Source organism: Herpailurus yagouaroundi, unplaced genomic scaffold (assembly GCF_014898765.1).
Source record: "Herpailurus yagouaroundi ecotype Mexico unplaced genomic scaffold, PumYag 255, whole genome shotgun sequence".
Classification (NCBI taxonomy): domain Eukaryota; kingdom Metazoa; phylum Chordata; class Mammalia; order Carnivora; family Felidae; genus Herpailurus; species Herpailurus yagouaroundi.
The window spans coordinates 205,592-223,239 of NW_024412472.1; the positions used below are offsets into that span (position 1 = coordinate 205,592).

Here is a 17,648-nt window from a genome sequence, read left to right on the forward strand (position 1 = left end):
GAATGCAATAAATAAAAGAATGTGATGTTAAATGGGGTAGGCAAGGAAGGCCATATATATATATATATATATATATATATATATATATATATATATAACAATTTTCTTTTTTTTTTTTTTTAAAGAGAGCACAAGCAGGGAAGAGGGGCAGAGAGGGAGAGTCTTAAGCAGGCTTGACACTCAGTGGGAAGCCCAATGCAGGGCATAATCCCACAACCCTGGAATCATGACCTGAGCCAAAATTAAGAGTTGGTCACTCAAGGAGCACCTGGATGGCTCAGTCAGTTAAGTGTCCAACTTCGGCTCAGGTCATGATCTCACGGTTTGTGGGTTCGAGCCCTGTGTTGAACAAAGAGTTGGTCATTCAACCCACTGAGCCACCCAGGTGCCCCCAAATAACTCCTCTTTGAGCAGTGACCTGCAGCCTGGGGTGGGTGGTGGGTAGGGAACCACCTGTGTTAAGAAGAGGAGGTAGAGGGGCATCTGGTTGGCTCAGTCGATTAAGCATCTGGCTTTTGACTTCAGCTCAGGTTATGATCTCACAGTTTGTGGATTCAAGCCCCACATCAGGCTCCATACTGGCAGTGTAGAACCTGCTTGGGATTCACTCTCTTCCTCTTTCTCTGCCCTTCCCTTCTCATGTGCTCTGTCTCTCTCTCTCTCTCAAAATAAATAAACTTAAAAAAGAAGAAGAAGAAGAAGAAGAAGAAGAAGAGGTAGAGATTTCCAGATAAAGAACAGGTACAAAGGTCCTGGGGAATCAAGATCTCAGTGTTTGGGAGGACCTGAAAGGAGGCCTCCGTGTTGAGGAAGAAGGAAGGTGGAGGGAGAGAGGGAAGGAACAAGTTTGGAGAGTCAGGCCTGCATTGGATCATTTAACTCAGATAAAGGGTTTGGATTTGATCTGGAGTTTAATAGTAAACCACAGAAAGAGGTGAAAGGGTGTCTTTTGGGATGGACTGGCAGCTGGACAATGACTCTGTGGGGTGGAAAGAAAAGTGAGAAGAAAGAACAGAAGAAAATCCAACATCTCTAAACTATTCCCCTCGTAGACCAGAGATACTCTAAAATCATCTAGAGTCTTCCAGTTCTAGGATGTTTTCAAAGGAAATAATTGGGCAAAAGCACAAAGAGGTGTGTGTACCAATGTGTGTCACAGCTTTATTTATAATAGAAAATAATAATCCCAGAGAAACCTAAATGTCCACTAGCAGGGAATGGCTATATCAAGTTTTGCTTAAATATATAATGGAATATATGCATCCTTTAAAAATGCTAGTGTCCAAGATACACTAAGGAAGAAAAAAGCTTTATAAAATTATATCTTTGTTTCTGAAGGGATGTTGAGGGAATAGAAAAAGACTGGAATAGATAAAATATTAATAGTAGTGTTCCTGGCTAGTAGAATTAAAATTGATTTTTGTCTTCATGGAAAAAAAACTTTTAAGCAGAAGCATAAGGTTGTTTCAGGTATGTTTTTGAAAATTACTGTTCTTGCTATGAAGACTATTGTAGAGGGGCAGAAGTGATTTCAGTGATCAAACAAGAAATGATAATGTTTGCACTTCAAAGGAGGCAGAGAAAGTACATAAATACATAAGTACATAAGTACTCAGAAAGTAGGAACAGGATTCAATATTTATTAAACATATACTGTGTTTCAGGCACTGCTCTAAGTACTGCAGATACAATGGTGAATAAAGCAGATGACATCCCTTGTCCCATTCATTAAGGAAGTCTGGTGGGCAGTGGCGTGCTGGAGCTGGCTCATAGGGCTCACGAGGGCTCGTTGTTGAATTTTCAGGAATTTTGACAGCTGGTTGTTGCAACCCAGCCATTATTAAAAATTAAATTATGTAAATTTGAGGTTAAGTACATTTTATGAAAATCAAATGTAGTACTCAAAACTCATCACTTCCTAATATTTTTACTGCATTTTATTATTACCTGTGCTCTTGAGGTTATTTACATCTATTGTATCTGTGTGGTGGAAATGCCATATAGTAAGTAGTACGTTACTGTGCATTTTTTCATAATTCCACTTTGATGGTGTCATTTGTAGCTTGACGGTGGCCACAATAGGAGATTTATACCACAGAAATTAGCAAATGCTACAATCAGGGCTTTTTCCATTCTGGAAAGCTGGCTCTTATGTACTAGTATACCCTTTGAAAGGGTAATGAGCATACCCCAAAAGGTCAGGCAGCCAAAACTTAATCAGGGCTCTACCATTTGCTAACAATGGGATTTAGCTACAATACCTAATATTAGTTACCTCATTTATAAAATAGGACTAATAGTATCCTGTATGTATATATGTCATATATATGATTTAATGAAATAATCCATGTCAAGAACACTGCCAAGCGCATACATGTGTCCAATAGATATGAGCAAATTATTACTATATTTATTCACAGAGAAGCAGGAATAGACTATGCAGGAAGGCCCATTATGACAGAACAAGAGAAAATGTGCATGTTGGAGGAGTCAATTGGGAGCAGCTAGCTCTTTTTTTTTTTTTTTAATGTTTATTTTTTTTTTGAGAGAGAGAAAGAGAGACAGAGAGTGGGGAAGGGGCAGAGAGAGGGAGACACAGAATCCAAAGCAGGCTCCAGGCTCTGAGCTGTCAGCAGAGAGCCCAACGTGGGACTTGAACATGAGATCATGACCTGAGCCAAAGTCAGAGGCTCAACCGACTGAGCCACCCAGGTACCCTTGGAGCAGCTAGCTCTTTTTGGTGCCTGGAGCTTTATCCCAAGCCTTCTAAGTCGAGGGAAAGGAATTCAGGCTCTGCTCCCAGGAGTACACAGCTGGGCTGCAGGCCCAGCACACCCAGCATTCAGCGGGCCCCAGGAGAAATAACTGAGATCAGAGAACTCAGACCAGGGGTGGGACCGGCTAGACAAGCCATTCCAGGGGATGGTGGGTGAGTGTCCAGCTTAAATGTAGCCCATGCAATGCAAGAGGAAATTCTGTCCATGAAGACGTTTGCAGACCCACATTCAGACCCCCTTTGTGGGAAGTCTGAAAGTTGCTGGATAAGAGGATTCAGAAGACCACAAGGAAGGGATAGTTGGCTCTTTCTGGGCTTGAATTCCCCAGGAAATCAAGCAAGAGACTGAGGTTCCCAAACCTGCTCAGGGCAGCAGAGGTTTGCAGAGGAAGGGATGTACCATTAAGGCCCCACAGCCAGACTGAGAGGAGGGGGGAAAGAAGGCTGTGGAGAGGAAAACTGGCCTCCGGTTGAAGGGTGGGTGCACACTAAATCCTGTGGCCTCCAGGGGGCGCTCTGGCCCAAGTATGGAGGAGCCCTTTCTCAGCCCAGCCCAGAGGGCTGGGAAGGACTCAGGATAAGCAGAAATGGCCACCTCAAGTGAGCAAAGAAGCAAGGCCAGTCCTATTTGAGTCCCCTGAGAAGAGTTGTCTTGTGCCCTATGACCAGCACCGGAATGATCAACATACATATCCACAGCCTGGGTTCCCAAATGGACACAGTCCTCTGCCTCTTAGCTCCTGCTCAGAACTTGAGCTTGAACAGAACTGCCTGCCATGCAGAAGACTCTGCTGGTCTAGTCCCTGGGACGGTGGGGCAGGGGAAATGGGGTAGGGGGATGACGGGGGGGGGGGGGGTGGGGGGGGGCAGGGAAGGAAGAGAAAGACTCCTATAATGGTATCTAAGCCCCCTTAGGGTAGACAAGAGAATTAGGAAACAACAGTGAGAAAGTGCCACAAATCACTCTTCTAGGATAGATAGACCCAGGGATGCTGTGAAGGGGACCAGAACTGTGTGGAGAAAAAGAGCCCAAGCTGAAAAACCACCATCCAGTATGTATGCTGTTTCTCCTCAAAAAGTCCTGCTAGGCCAGAGGGGAGGCTGCTCCCCTGGGGCAGCAGGGCCATTCAGGGCCCTGATAGTACAGCTATTGAAGACCCTCACTGTGGATTTTCTGGGGGGTGTTTGTGACTCAGTGTGAAAACCTCCATTCCCCTGGTAGGCTCAGCAAAATCTAGTAGGGCATGTAGGCACAGGTCTGGAGCTACAGACAGTGGTTTGAGGGGGTTTCTGAGGAAGAGTCACTGGGTGCTCAGGAGGGAGAATTCCAGGAAGGTTATATGAGGTTTTAGAGACTCAGAGGCAAAAACAAAAAACAAAAAACAAAAAACAAAACAAAATAGGTGAAAGCAAGTCTGCGGGTAGTGCTCCCTGTGTCCAGTGCCTAGAAGCTGGGGCAGAGCAGGTCCAGCCAGGGATGCCCTGCAGTGGGGATAAGGTGTGTGTCAGGCATCTGCTATAGGAGCTCTGACCTTTTTTTAAAGTATATATATAAATTTGTATTGGTTATATACCTTGAAGTGGCATTGCAGAGTATGCATCCTAGAGTACACATATAATTACTTTTGGTAGACATTGCCAAGTAGTTTTCTTTTTTTTTTTTAATTTTATTTTTTATTTTTTAAAATTTACATCCAAATTCGTTAGCGTATAGTGCAACAATGATTTCAGGAGTAGATTCCTTAGTGCCCCTTACCCATTTAGCCCATACCCCCTTCCACAACCCCTCAAGTAACCCTCAGTTTGTTCTCCATATTTATGGTGTCTTCTGTTTTGTCCCCCTCCCTGTTTTTATATTATTTTTGTTTCCCTTCCCTTATGTTCATCTGTTTTGTCTCTTAAAGTCCTTATTTGAGTGAAGTCATATGATACTTGTCTTTCTCTGACTAATTTCGCTTAGTATAATACCCTCTAGTTCCATCCACGTAGTTGCAAATAGTAAGATTTCATTCTTTTTGATTGCCGAGTAATACTCCATTGTATATGTATACCACATTTTCTTTATCCATTCATCCATCGATGGACATTTGGGCTCTTTCCATACTTTGGTTATTGTTGATAGTGCTGCTATAAACATGGGGGTGCATGTGTCCCTTCAAAACAGCACACCTGTATCCCATGGATAAATGCCTAGTAGTGCAATTGCTGGGTCGTAGGGTAGTTCTATTTTTAGTTTTTTGAGGAACCTCCATACTGTTTTCCAGAGTGGCTGCACCAGCTTGCATTCCCAAAGGAGCCCTGACATTTGCCTATACTGCCAAGGGCTTGGGAAGTCCCGATTTTCCCACTAAGGAGGAATGATATTATAAAGGCACATTTTCATCTGTAAGTCAGGGGAGAAGACTGAGCCTGAGGGCAGAGGCCTAGTGATACATTGTTCCAGAGGTCCCAGAAATCTTTGTTTTTCTGTTGGGAGAAAACTTTGCAGAGTAGGAAAGGGATCTGAGACTTTTGCTAGGGTTATATAGGGAAATGTCAGGGGCATAGGACCATCTGAGAGGAATCAGGCCCCTTTCAGGGGGGCTAGGGAATAGGGGTCCTGGAACCTCAGCCTGGCCCATACCAGACTGCCTATATTTGTCTCCTGACTCAGCAGCCAAGTCTCAGATGAAAATGGGGCAGGCTTTGGGAGTGGCCCCAAGGAGTACTGAATTTAGCCGATACTAGAGATAGCAGGTGAGATACCAGGGCTGGAGAGAGAGAAGGATATGGGGATGGGACACTGGAGAGAGAAACAAGACCATCAGATGAAGGGCAGTGACAAGGGGACATATGACTCCTTGATCACAATATGCTTCCCATCATTAACACACCCCCAATTCCTGATATACCCCTTTCCCCAGAAGGAAAACAAATTGTCAGAAATTTGACTGCAATAATAGCAACAGTAGTCAGTACTTGAAATCCGGTCTTTTCCCCCATTCAACAAATAGTTATTGGGCATCCATTATGCACCAGGTACTATTTTAGGTGGATAGAATGTAATGGTAAACAGGATGGGCAAAACAAACAAACAAAGCAACAAATAAATAGATGAAATAATTTCAAGATTTAATAAGTGACATAAAGGAAATATGCAAGTGTCTGAAATGGCTAGATAAGGTGGTCGAGAAAGACTTCATTCAGAAGATAGCATTTAAGCAAGACTCAGCAGTAAATATTGTGAAACCCCAGTTACAGTTCTATTTATTCTGTGATGGGTAAATAAAGTACTTTTCCCTTAAGGTGGAAACTACCAAGAAAGACTAATTACTAGAAATGCAATCTGGGAGAGAGACACCTCTTTCTGCCCCATTTAGCCCTTCCCTCCCAGGTGATTCTTCAAAGCTCTTTACCAGTAGGGGTGGGGCTGGGGGCAGGACTTAGACATTTGGCAACAGCGAAATATTATTGACCCATTAAGGGCAAAGCTGAAGAGATTTGGGAATGCCCCCAGAAAGACCCTTGATAAAGCTTGGAAAAAAGCTGTTCTCTGAGTATGTCTAAGTATGTTTGTATGAATGTCTGGTTGCTAAATATGTGTAAGTATCAGTGTCTTTAGCTATCTTAGAGCAGGGCTTGACACTTAGTACACAAAAGTGGTAATTTCCTCTTCTCTCCTCCCCCATTATAGAGGTAAATCCAACCACAGAAAGGTGCTTCTCAATCCATCTATGCCCTTCCTTGACCTTATGGGCACCTGGACCCATCACCAAGGTGATGAAAGTCACAACTGGGCATCAATGGCAGGGGCTAGTTACTGCTCAAAAGTCATTGAAGGGGGATGGGGCCTCTTGCCGGGAAGAGTTAGTCTTGGACTCAGATTTCTGTCCAGACCCTGACCTTATTTGCGCTGATGTAATCAGCCAATATTGGCATAGTTCTGACAGACAGGACTTGGAGTTTCAGCAGGCTCATGGTGGGGGTGGTGCTGCTGCCATCTCTATATAGGGGGCTCATCCAGGTGCCCAGAGCTATCCTGTGGCATCTCAGCATGGCTCGTGCACTGGGAGTACCAGTTGCACTGGGGTTGTTGGGCCTGTGCTGGTCTCTGACCTTTGCCCACCCTCTTCCTCCGTGAGTAAAGCTGGGGTTGGGGAAGGACTGGGGACTGGGCTAAAGTGGGATAGGGCCAGTTTTTAGGGCCCTGCAAGTTTGAAGACAGGAGCTAAAGGAGAGGGATTTGGCCCAGTGGATCCAGACAACTATCTGTCTTGTCTCTAGGGATGGTACCCCTGGGAACGGAGCTGAAGGTGGGAGTGGGGCCAGAGTGAACCCAGATGTGACAGGTGAGGCCCCAGCTCCCTTAATCTGTCTGTCTGTCTGTGTCTCTGCATTGTATTACCTGACTGGTCTTTTACTTGTATCTCCCCACCTCCATCCCAGAACCCTGTTCGGATGGCTGGAGCTTTGATGCTACCACCCTGGATGAACATGGGGCCATGCTCTTTTTTAAAGGTAGGAGGGGCTGGGTTTGGGGCATTTGGGACTTCAGACTTGGTCCCATTCACTGAGGGTGTATCTGTCTGTGGAAGATCTCAGAAATTATCTGAGGGTATCACACACAGCTTCTCTGTAACTATCTCAGTAGGCCAAATGTTTGTTCTGGGTCCCTCAGAGTGTGTGTTTTTCAGGGGAGTTCGTGTGGAAGAGTCACAAATGGGTCCGGGAGTTAATCTCAGAGAGGTGGAAGAATTTCACCAGCCCTGTGGATGCTGCATTCCGCCGTGGTCACAACAGTGTCTTCCTGATCAAGGTACTTCTGGGCCAAGGTCAGGGCTGGGCCGGGAAGGGCTGGAATGGACATTATAGAGCCTCCCACAGGTGGCCCTAGCATGGACTCCTTACCTGTAGGTTCCAGATTTCCTCCCCCTGTGCCTTATTTTCCTGAAGAAGCTCAAGCCAAGGGAGTGTATGTGCATGTGGGCCTGGCAGGCATAGCATCCAGGGGCTATTCTTCAGGCCCAATCTTTATACAGACTTCTCTGCTACTCCTGATGCTTTTGTCCATCCTTTCCTTCCTGGTAATTTCTTCCCTTGATTTCCATGACTCTGCATCAAGTACTGTTTGTATGGTGGCCAGGCTGTTCACAACAATGGCGTCTGACTAGGGTGTGAGTGGAAGATGAAATCAAGTCTTCTGTGCTCACCAAGTCCCATGCCCTGGCCCAGGCTATGTCTGCTCAGAGGAAGGGGCGCCTTCTCCTAATTTGCATAAGGTGCTGTGTGCTTGGGGCAGCCCTCGCTGCCAGCTTGATTTCCCCTCCTGCCTCTTTCTTGCTCTTTTGAAGCTTCTTATCCTCAGCCAGTCCCTGTATGTTCCTTGGAGATCTGTCCCAGATATACCCTCCCTGGGTGATCTCAACCATTGCTACAGCTCTGAGGACTCTCTGTGTTGTGGACACCAGATCTGGATATCTCCCAGAGCTCCAGACATCTCGTTCCTATTTCCTGCAGACATCTTCAACTTAGATGTTCTGTAGCACCTCAAATTCAATATCTCCCAAACTGAACTTAGTATCTTTCTCACAAACCTACCCTTCCTGCTGTGTCCCCTGTTTCACTAAGTGGTACCACACTGTGCCAATTCCTACAAGTCAGGTACACATGGGGCTTGAGTTCTGGCCTTTGGTTATCTTTCCAAGCTTTTCTCCTCCCCCACCACATTCACTGTGTGCCAGCTACATGAGACCACATGTAGTTGTTTGTGCAGGCTTTGTGCCGGCTGCTCCCTCTGCTCCCTCTGCTGGTAACACCCTTTCCACACTTGTCCACCTGAAAAATTCCTACTCAGGCCTAAATGCTTCCTCCTCTGTGAAGGCTTCCAGGAATTCTCTAAGTAAGCTTAAACACTGCCTATATTCCCAATGCACTTCACATGTTTCCACTTTGGTGGCTGCATGGCTAGGATTGTAGGATCCTTTCTGCTTTTCTACAGTGAACTCTTTGAAGGCAGAGACAATCTTGTTATCCTTTTATCCTCAGTGCCTTTCACAATATCTGGCATATGGTAGTCATTTAGCAACTGTTTCTTGAGTGAATGGATGAATACATAGATAAACAAATGAATGTATGAATGGATGGATGACTGCAGGATGACTATGTGTGGATGTGTTTGCCAAGACTAATGGTGTTACAGATAAGTGTGCATTGGGAGTCTCTGGTTGTACACAGCCAGATGTGTGCATGTGTTATAGCAACAGTGGTGAGATTTGCACAAACTAGTATTTGTGCAAGGGGTCAGCACATTGTTATCCACAGGTGGATCAAAAGTGTGTAGGCCTACAGGAGGACATTGTATAGATGCAATATATCAAAGATGTTGTGTGTAAATGCAGAATGGCAGCATGTGGAGGTGCACAGTTAAAAATAGAGTGATTTATATGCAGGGGGACAAAGTCTGGGTGTACCCTCCGGAGAAGAAAGAGAAAGGATATCCTAAGTTGCTCCAAGAAGAGTTTCCTGGAATTCCATCCCCAGTGGATGCAGCTGTGGAATGTCACCGTGGGGAATGCCAAGATGAGGGTGTCCTCTTCTTCCAAGGTCAGTCGAGGCAGGAATAAGAGAGACTGGAGTAATGGTTGTTGGTGATTGAGGTAACACAGGGATGGTAGAGCCACCATATGGCTTCCCAAGGAAGGGAAGAAATAGAGATGCCAGTTATGATCTAGAGGTCAAATAGGGAAAGGAGAGGAAGTCATCCTGGGTGAGGTAATGGTGCAATTTTGCTAAAAGTTCTTCACTGTTCCCCATGACCCTTAGGATAAATCTGTATTCCTTAGTCTTACATATAAGGTTCTCCATGAGCAAGTTCCTACTGACCCTCCAGCCTCGACACTCATCATGCCCTTACCTTGAATATGAAACTCCAGAGACACTATGCTGTTCCTTATACACTAAATTTGCTTCATGCTTCAGACTTTCCTTTCTCTGGAGTTCCTTTTCCTCCTATTCTCTGCCTTGTAACTCCTGTTTCAGGTATTAATTTAAATATCACCTTCTCTGGAAAGTTTTCCCTGTCTCTCCTCACCGTACTTGCTGAGCCAATCATGTGCATTTTCCTGCTGAATTTTATTGTATGATCATTCTCAACTGTTTCCCTGCGGGCTGTGAGCTTCACATGGTCAGGATCATATCTGGCCCAGCCTGGGCCCAGTGCAAGTGTAAGGGAGGGTGTAGCCTGGCCCACTGAATGCTTGTTGATTGATCGGACAAAGGTAACCACACATGGTTCTGGGACTTGACTACGGGAGCCACAAAGGAGCGTTCCTGGCCGGCTGTTGGGAACTGCTCCTCTGCCCTGCGATGGCTCAGCCGCTACTACTGCTTCCGGGGTAACCAATTCCTGCGCTTCAACCCCGTCACGGGAGAGGTGCTTCCAAAGTACCCTCTGGATGTTCGAGACTACTTCATACCCTGCCCTGGCAGAGGTGAGAAAGCCCTAGCCCCTGAAACCTACTGGAATTCATCTACCTCCCCTGAGTTTTCATACCCCAGCTCCTACCTAAACTCTCTGGTATAGTACTTTGGCCCTTGCCCTAGCCCCATCTCCATGCTGGATCTTCCCAGTTGTCCTCCTGTGGGAGAATCCTACATTCCCACTAATCCTTGCCATCTCTTCCACCTCAGACTGCATTCTGACCTCTGATCTCCCTCTGTGTTCCCCCTCACCTATTTCTCTTCCCAGGCCATGGACACAGGAATGGGACAGGCCATGGGAATGGTACCCACCCTGGCCATAGGGATGTGCGCTGTGGCCCAGATCTAGTCTTATCTGCACTGCTGACTGACAACCATGGTGCCACGTATGCCTTTAGTGGTGAGAGATACCCCTAATTCCCCCATCTCTGCCCTCCATTCCTCCCATCTCTTTCGCATGTATCTCCCATCTCTGATGTACTTCCTCCACTTTCATCACTGCATCCCTTATTTGTCCCCTTGGACCCCATCCTTAGCATCCTCAGCATGCAATTTTTTATCCCTCATCTCTTCTGATGCATATTGTTCAACCTTGTCTCTCATTGCCCAGGCCTCTAACTTCATCTACCTGTCTGCTTCCCAGTACCCTCTACTCTCAGGTCTGTGCCCTCTGTGGGTCCATATAACTCCTTATGTTATATTCCCTTTGCTCTTGCACATCTTGCCAGGTCCTCTAGCTCCCCCTAAGTATATCCTTAGGAGTTCCATCTTTTTCCAAGTTCTTGTTCTTAGTTCAGGCCTCTGGGCACAGCATTACCTGGGGATGAGGTGTTCCTGTTGCTGAGAACCTGCAACATGTTTTGGGTCCCTTAGACCTTCACTAGCCCGAGGAGGTTTCTTCTTTTAGTGACTGGGGAGGCACCTCTCTCCAGACCTGTGGCATTAATTGGTAAAGGCCATGTAATGATACCTAGGGATGTTCTGGGTTTAGTGAGGCACAAAGTGATGAGTCTTGATCCACACTTGAGGATAGCTCCAAGAGAAGGAGTAAAGCAACCAAGTTACATTCAGCCCAAGATAAATGTATGATCAGGTACAAATGTAAAATAGTGGTGAGAACACGGAATGGTGAAAATCCCGTTTTGCTCTTAAACCCTGGACAAATCTGATCAGACATGACTACCAAGCTATACTGAAAAAGACACAGTCATGAGGAGAGTATATCTCCACAACAGAAACGCATGCTATAATGAGAACATTCATCCATGATGAAACACACACCTGTAGTGAAAATAGAGACTTATACTGTAAATACATGCCCATGGTAAGAACACATAACTATCAGACCATGAAGCTATGGTGAAAGCATAGGACCACCAGGAGAACACACAGAAAAAGTGAGACGGAGATAAAGGAAAGGAGGTAGAGATCATTGAGAAATCAGGGCCATAGGGACCACATGGGGATGTAGAGAGAATACCCAGCCATGGAGAGATTATAGAACCTCCAGGCTATGTGGCCCTGAATAGAATTTAGCTGTACTCCCAAATCAAAAGTATTAGATATGTTCCCTAGTTGATGACAGAGTACCAGCTATGGAGAGAATACCATTATGTTAAAAATCCCCGGCTGAAGTGAGAATTCACTATCTTGGTGAAAACACTCATGTGACTCAGCTACTTAGCATAGGGCTGGTCCTCTCTTCTCTCCGATATATCTTTCTTTCTCTGCGTCATAGCTTCTTACCTATTCTTCCCGCCTTTTCACAATGTTGGCTTGCACGAGGACCATCATACCCTCTTCCTTCTCTCTATTCATGATCTTTTAGCCTCAGATCCAACTGGACTGCCTCACTTACTCTTTTTCCTACTTGGGTCGCCAGAGAGCAAATCTGACCCAGCCCATATTTTTATTCCAGACCACATTGAAGTGATTGCTGGTCAGTGTGTACATTGGCTAGTGATGGAAAAGGGGCTCATCACTTATTTCCTCTGTACAAAGAGCACCACAGCCCATTCTCAAAATAGGGGCCACGAGCAAGGTAGTTTCATAAGGAGGTGAAGGTGGATACAGAGTCTCCATGACATACCCAGTAAACAACTATAAAGAGAACTTGTGGGTAGAGTGAGAACATCAGCTATTTATTCAACAAATAATGATTGAGCACCTGAGAGGCACTGGGCATTTTTCTAGGCACTGGGATACAGTAGCCAACATAGCAGATGAGACACATGCCTTCATAGAGCTTGACTAAGGAAGACAGGGCAATAAGAAAGAAAAAGAAAAGAATAATTTAGGTAGTTGTGAAGTGTTCTGGGAACATCAGAATGTTTCTTATTCTCAAATACCATTTGGTATGGATTTAAAAATTGTTGATGTTTTTAAATATGAAATTGAAAATGTTAGGTGTCAAAAAAAGCTGCGAAGAAATTAGGACAGGATAATGAGATAGAGGTGAGGAAAATGAGGGTCCCCTTCTTTGAAGAAATGCTTTTGAGCTGAGATTTCAGTGATAAAAAGGCATTAGGTACATAAAGCACTGGAGGAAAAGCATTTTAGGGAAGGTAGACAGCAGATACATTGATGAATCAGGAAAAGAGGCCAGTGAGGCTAAGGAACAGTGAAGGAGGAGGTGAGTGGTTTGAAAAGAGGGAAGCAGGGGCCAGATTAAATAGGCCTGGTAAGGATTTTCAACTGTGAAAGAAAGCCAGGAGGGGGCCTTGAGCATGACTGTGATATGTTCTCACTTATTTTTTGAATATCATTCTGGAGTACCCAAGTCATTAAAGATATAATTGTATAAGCAGGGAATCCAGCTAGTACTTCTTGCAGTTGTCGGGATTAGACACAATAACAGCTTGGACTAGGATAATAGCAGAAGTGGTGAGGAGTCATCATAATATATTTTGGAGGTTGAGCCAACAGCATTTTTTAAAAAAGTTTATTTATTTTTGAGAGACAGAGAGTGCTCATGAGAGAAAGGGAGGGGCAGAGAGAGAGGAAGAGAAAGGATCCCCTGCAGGCCCTGTGCTGTCAACACAGAGCCCAGTGAGGGGCTCAAAGTCACAAACCATGAGATCATGATGTGAGCCAAAATCAAGAGTCAGATACTTAACTGACTGAGCCACCTAGGCACCCCTCAAGCTGACAGCATTAACCAATGGATTGAATATTGGTTGGAGTGGGGAAGGGAAAAGAGAGGTTTCAAGAAATGACTTAGCTTTTGGGGCCTGGGCAACTAGGTGACCGGTAGTTCCTTTTCCTAAAATTGGGAAAGACTAGGGAAAGAGTAGGGGTGTGTGTGTGCGTGTGTGTGTGTGTGTGTGTGTGTGCGCATGTGTGTGTGTGTGTGTGCGCATGCGCACATACATGTATGTATTTGGCAGGGGGCAGAAATCAGTTTGCACAGGGTAGGCTTTTGGTGCCTAACGGACCCACATGGACATGTTGGGTAGGCAGTTTAGTTTAAGCCTGATGCTCAAAGGAGAGGTCCATGAAAGCTGAAGAAGACAGATCAAAAGTCATCAGCATAAAGATGGTATTTAAAGCCCTGGACTGGGTGAAATCACCAAGGCAGTGAGTGTAGGTAGTGACAAGGCCCAAACTAGAGGATTCCAATATAAGATACCAGGCTAAAGAGAAGAATAGTCAAAAAAAATTTAGAAGAACACTGGAAGAGGCTGGTATCACAGGAGCCAAGATCCAAAAAAAGATCTTTAAAGAAGGGAGTCGTGAGCAGTCAAATGCTGCTGAGAGGCGGAGCAGGATGGAGACAGAATCGACGATTAGATTTGGCAAGTTGGAGGACACTGACGACCTTGAAAAGTACAGTTTCAATGGAGGACATAAGTGTAAGTGAAGTGGGGAAAGGAAGGAAAGATAAATGGGAACTTAGACAATTCCTTTAATAAGTTGTTATGAAATGGGGAGAAGAAAATGAGGATGCTGGTCTGACTACTCCCTCATTCTCCTGTCACCTCAAGGGATTAGAGACCACCACCAGAATGAGAACACTCAGTGGGAGTGTGCTGTGGTGCTTCCCTTTCAACTTCTGGTCACTGTGTCTCATCTGTAGTACTTTTGTACATGGATGTCTGAGATGTGTAGGGAGCATCCACCAACCTTCTTGGGACTTTGGCCACTGTTCTCCATGCTTGCCCTTCTGTCAGGCCCCCAGTGACTCCAGCTCCAATCAGGTCACCATGCCCAACTTTGCTGAAGTCCTGCTCTAGCTCCTCTCACCTGGCCTCTTCACTCTTGGCCTCTGGATGTTCTCTCCTCCTTCTCAGGACCTATTCCTGTACCTGTTACTTGCCTGTTCACTGCCTGGCCTTTTACTACCAGCACTAAAGGTACCTCTGATACCCCACAGGGTCCCACTACTGGCGTCTGGACACCAGCCGTGATGGGTGGCACAGCTGGCCCATTGTCCATCAGTGGCCCCAGGGTCCTTCAACAGTGGATGCTGCCTTTTCCTGGGATGATAAACTTTACCTGATCCAGGTATGTGTTGGGAGAGAAGCTTGAAATGGTGACTGGGAGAATATCCAGCTCTATGCTGATTAATGTCCTTTTTCCTCCAGGGCACTCAGATATATATCTTCTTGACTAAAGGAGGCTATACTCTAGTAGATGGTTATCCAAAGAGGCTGGAGAAGGAATTTGGGAGCCCTCATGGGATCAACCTTGAGGCTGTAGATGCAGCCTTTACTTGTCCTGGGTCTTCTCGGCTCCACATTATGGCAGGTGAGGGGCATCTGGATACTAAAGGGTGACTTATTCTGCTATATCTCCATGGCATAGATCCCCATCAGGGCATAAGAAGGGCAAGATCAGGATCCCCATGATGTGTAAGCCATGTTATGTCTGATGCCTTTTTCCCAGGACGGAAGCTGTGGTGGCTGGACCTGAAGTTAGGAGCCCAAGCCACATGGACGGAGCTTCCTTGGCCCCATGAGAAGGTTGATGGGGCCCTGTGTGTGGAAAAGTCCCTTGGCCCCAACTCATGTTCTGCCAACGGCCCTGGCTTGTACCTCATCCATGGCCCCAATATGTACTGCTACAGTGATGTGGAGAAACTGAACACAGCCAAGACCCTACCCCAGCCCCTGAGAGTGGACAGCCTCCTGGGCTGCAGTCATTGAGAGGAGGGCTCTTGACATGAGTCTGGCATAGCCCCTTCTGCCTATTTTCTTTACAATAAAGCCAGAGTGCTGCTTTGCTGGACTCAAGGGGCCCTGGTTGTGGAACAATCTCACTTCTTCCTTTGAATTAAGAAGCTAATGACATCTCTTTGGAGGCTCTCAAGTTCAAATGAGGCTGTGGGAAGCAAGGGAGGGGAGGGCTGAGGGACAAATCCCTGGAAGTAGATCCATACTCCAGACCACGGCCTTATCTGGTTTAAGGCCAACCCCTCCTGACCTGGGGGCCCCTTGTTTTGTGGGAATTTGGTGGCTAGAACAGTAGACTGACAAGCTCCAACTGCCATACAGGGCTTTGCACTGGGAGGCCAGGTCATAAAGTGGTTCTTGATATGCACCAGTCAGTCCTACTGGACCAGGAGACTGCCTAAGTTTCCTTCACCAGCTTCAGTGGCTGGGAGGGAGGGAAAGAGATGAATCTGGGCCTCTTAGATCAGGATGGACCCAGGACTTGAGGTTGGCTGGGGCTGGGAACAGAGGTTAGGGGTAAGGCACCAGAGCTGTGGGGTCCACTCCCAAGAAGAATCTTGAGCTTTCTCCTTCATCCCTGATGATGTCTGGATGATTATCCTTATAGGGCTGGCTGCCCTTCCTTCAGTCTGAGGGGTAAGGATAAGGCCAGAGTCTCAGGTCTGGGCCTCATTCAGTTGATGTACTACATCTAGGGCCATCACTGTATCATACCAGAGAGCTTGGAGGTGTCTAAACAGTTATCCAGCAATTCTGGTACTCAAGGTTAACTTTCTCCTCTCTGAGGAGGAAATCTAAGTCTCTTTATTCTCTTCTCCCACCTGCTCTGTCACTTGGAAGCCTCTAGCTTGTTTCCAAGGAACTCACAGAAAAGATCCTACTCATGCTTCTTTCATCCACTTACCTCCTATGTGCAGAGAAGTGTGTCAGTCAACGAATTACACAGTCCCTGCCCTCAATAATCTCCAACTCTATATCACGGTCAAGAGGGGACCCCAGACAAGGCATTAGACAAATGCAATAAAGTGAGATAGAGATTAAGGTGGAAGACTGTATATACAAAGGAGAGTGGAGCCAGCAATGCCTGGGATGAAGGGGTTAGGAAAGCCTTTACACATAACACTTAATCTGAGTTTCAAAAGAGGAGTAGAACGTATGGAATCCCTTTAGCAAATATATATTCACTGCCTACTATGCAGTACCATTCCAGGAGCATTATAGGCAGGAGGGAACACAAGCAAAGAAAAGCCAGAACAGAAGAAACAGCCAGGATTGGGAACCACAGTAATTCAGGGGAGCTAGATGAAGGGCTGGTGGGAGATGAGGTTGGAAAAGGAGGCAGGGGCTTATGAGTTCATGCCAGGCTAAGAAGCTAAGATTTTGTCTGTCTTTGGGGGCAATGAAGACCTCCTGAGGGATTTTAGACATGGGTATGGAGTGTTGAGGTTTACATTTTAGAGATATCACTGTGACTGGGTGAAAGGAGGCCACAATGGATGTGAGATCACTGAGGAGACTGGTGCTGTTACTAGATGGTAAATCACATAGACCTGGACACTGGGTGGTAATGGAGATGAAGAGAAGTAGGTGGATCAAGAAGTATTTAGAAGACAGTCTATAGGGCTTGCTAAAATATTGGATAGAAGGCTGAGGGGGAAGTGAGAAATCTCACCTCCAAACTGCTCTGTGGCCCTTTTTCCCCACTCATAATTGCACCTCTCCTTCCCAAACTTCTCATGGCACCCTATTGAATTCACCCAATGGTTAATAAGCTTCCCTATATTCTCTATACACTCCATAGTTAATACACTTCTCTATCTCTTTACCTCCAGCTTTAACTGAGATCGGGCTCTGCTCCAAGGTCCCCCCTCCTTTCCCTATAGCTGTCCCAATAGATGGGCAACAATATCAGTATTAGTATGACTCCCATACACATGTGTACCATTTCTCTTCCTCTTTAAAAAAAAAGTTTATTTTGAGAGAGAAAGAAAGAGGGTATGTGCATGCATGCACGAAAGTTGGGATGGGGAAAGGAGAGAGACAGAGGGAATCCTAAGCAGGCTCCATGCTGTCAGTGCAAAGCCTGATGAGGGGCTGGATCTCATGAACCATGAGATCATGGCCTGAGCCGAAATCAAGACTTGGATGCTTAACTGACTGAACCACCGAGGTGCCTCTTCTTTCTTTCTCTTTCTTTTTCTTTCTTTCTTTCTTTCTTTCTTTCTTTCTTTCTTTCTTTCTTT

General features: G+C 45.8%; 1 protein-coding gene and 1 long non-coding RNA gene across 2 annotated transcripts in view; one reads left to right on the top strand and one right to left on the bottom strand.

The window, feature by feature from the left end:
• Positions 1 to 6,756: 6,756 nt before the first annotated feature.
• HPX (hemopexin) lies at positions 6,757 to 15,469 on the top strand. The gene is made up of 10 exons (XM_040461447.1): positions 6,757 to 6,892; positions 7,040 to 7,104; positions 7,202 to 7,273; positions 7,450 to 7,571; positions 9,205 to 9,358; positions 10,033 to 10,245; positions 10,503 to 10,634; positions 14,607 to 14,737; positions 14,818 to 14,980; positions 15,119 to 15,469. The coding sequence occupies exons 1-10, from the start codon at positions 6,810 to 6,812 to the stop codon at positions 15,376 to 15,378; spliced, it is 1,395 nt and encodes a 464-aa protein (XP_040317381.1). The 5' UTR covers positions 6,757 to 6,809; the 3' UTR covers positions 15,379 to 15,469.
• LOC121021213 (uncharacterized) overlaps positions 7,066 to 17,648 on the bottom strand; it is a 17,738-nt gene continuing 7,155 nt past the window's right edge. The window contains exon 3 of the long non-coding RNA XR_005786452.1: positions 7,066 to 9,482. This is a non-coding gene — a long non-coding RNA (uncharacterized LOC121021213). The remainder of the gene's footprint in view (positions 9,483 to 17,648) is intronic.

Coding starts and splice junctions, on each gene's coding strand:
- HPX (XM_040461447.1), top strand. CDS start 6,810: ATGGCTCGTGCACTGGGAGTACCAGTTGCACTGGGGTTGTTGGGCCTG. Junction 7,274..7,449: donor GGCCATGCTCTTTTTTAAAG/GTAGGAGGGGCT, acceptor TGTGTTTTTCAG/GGGAGTTCGTGTGGAAGAGT. Junction 9,359..10,032: donor GGGTGTCCTCTTCTTCCAAG/GTCAGTCGAGGC, acceptor GATCGGACAAAG/GTAACCACACATGGTTCTGG.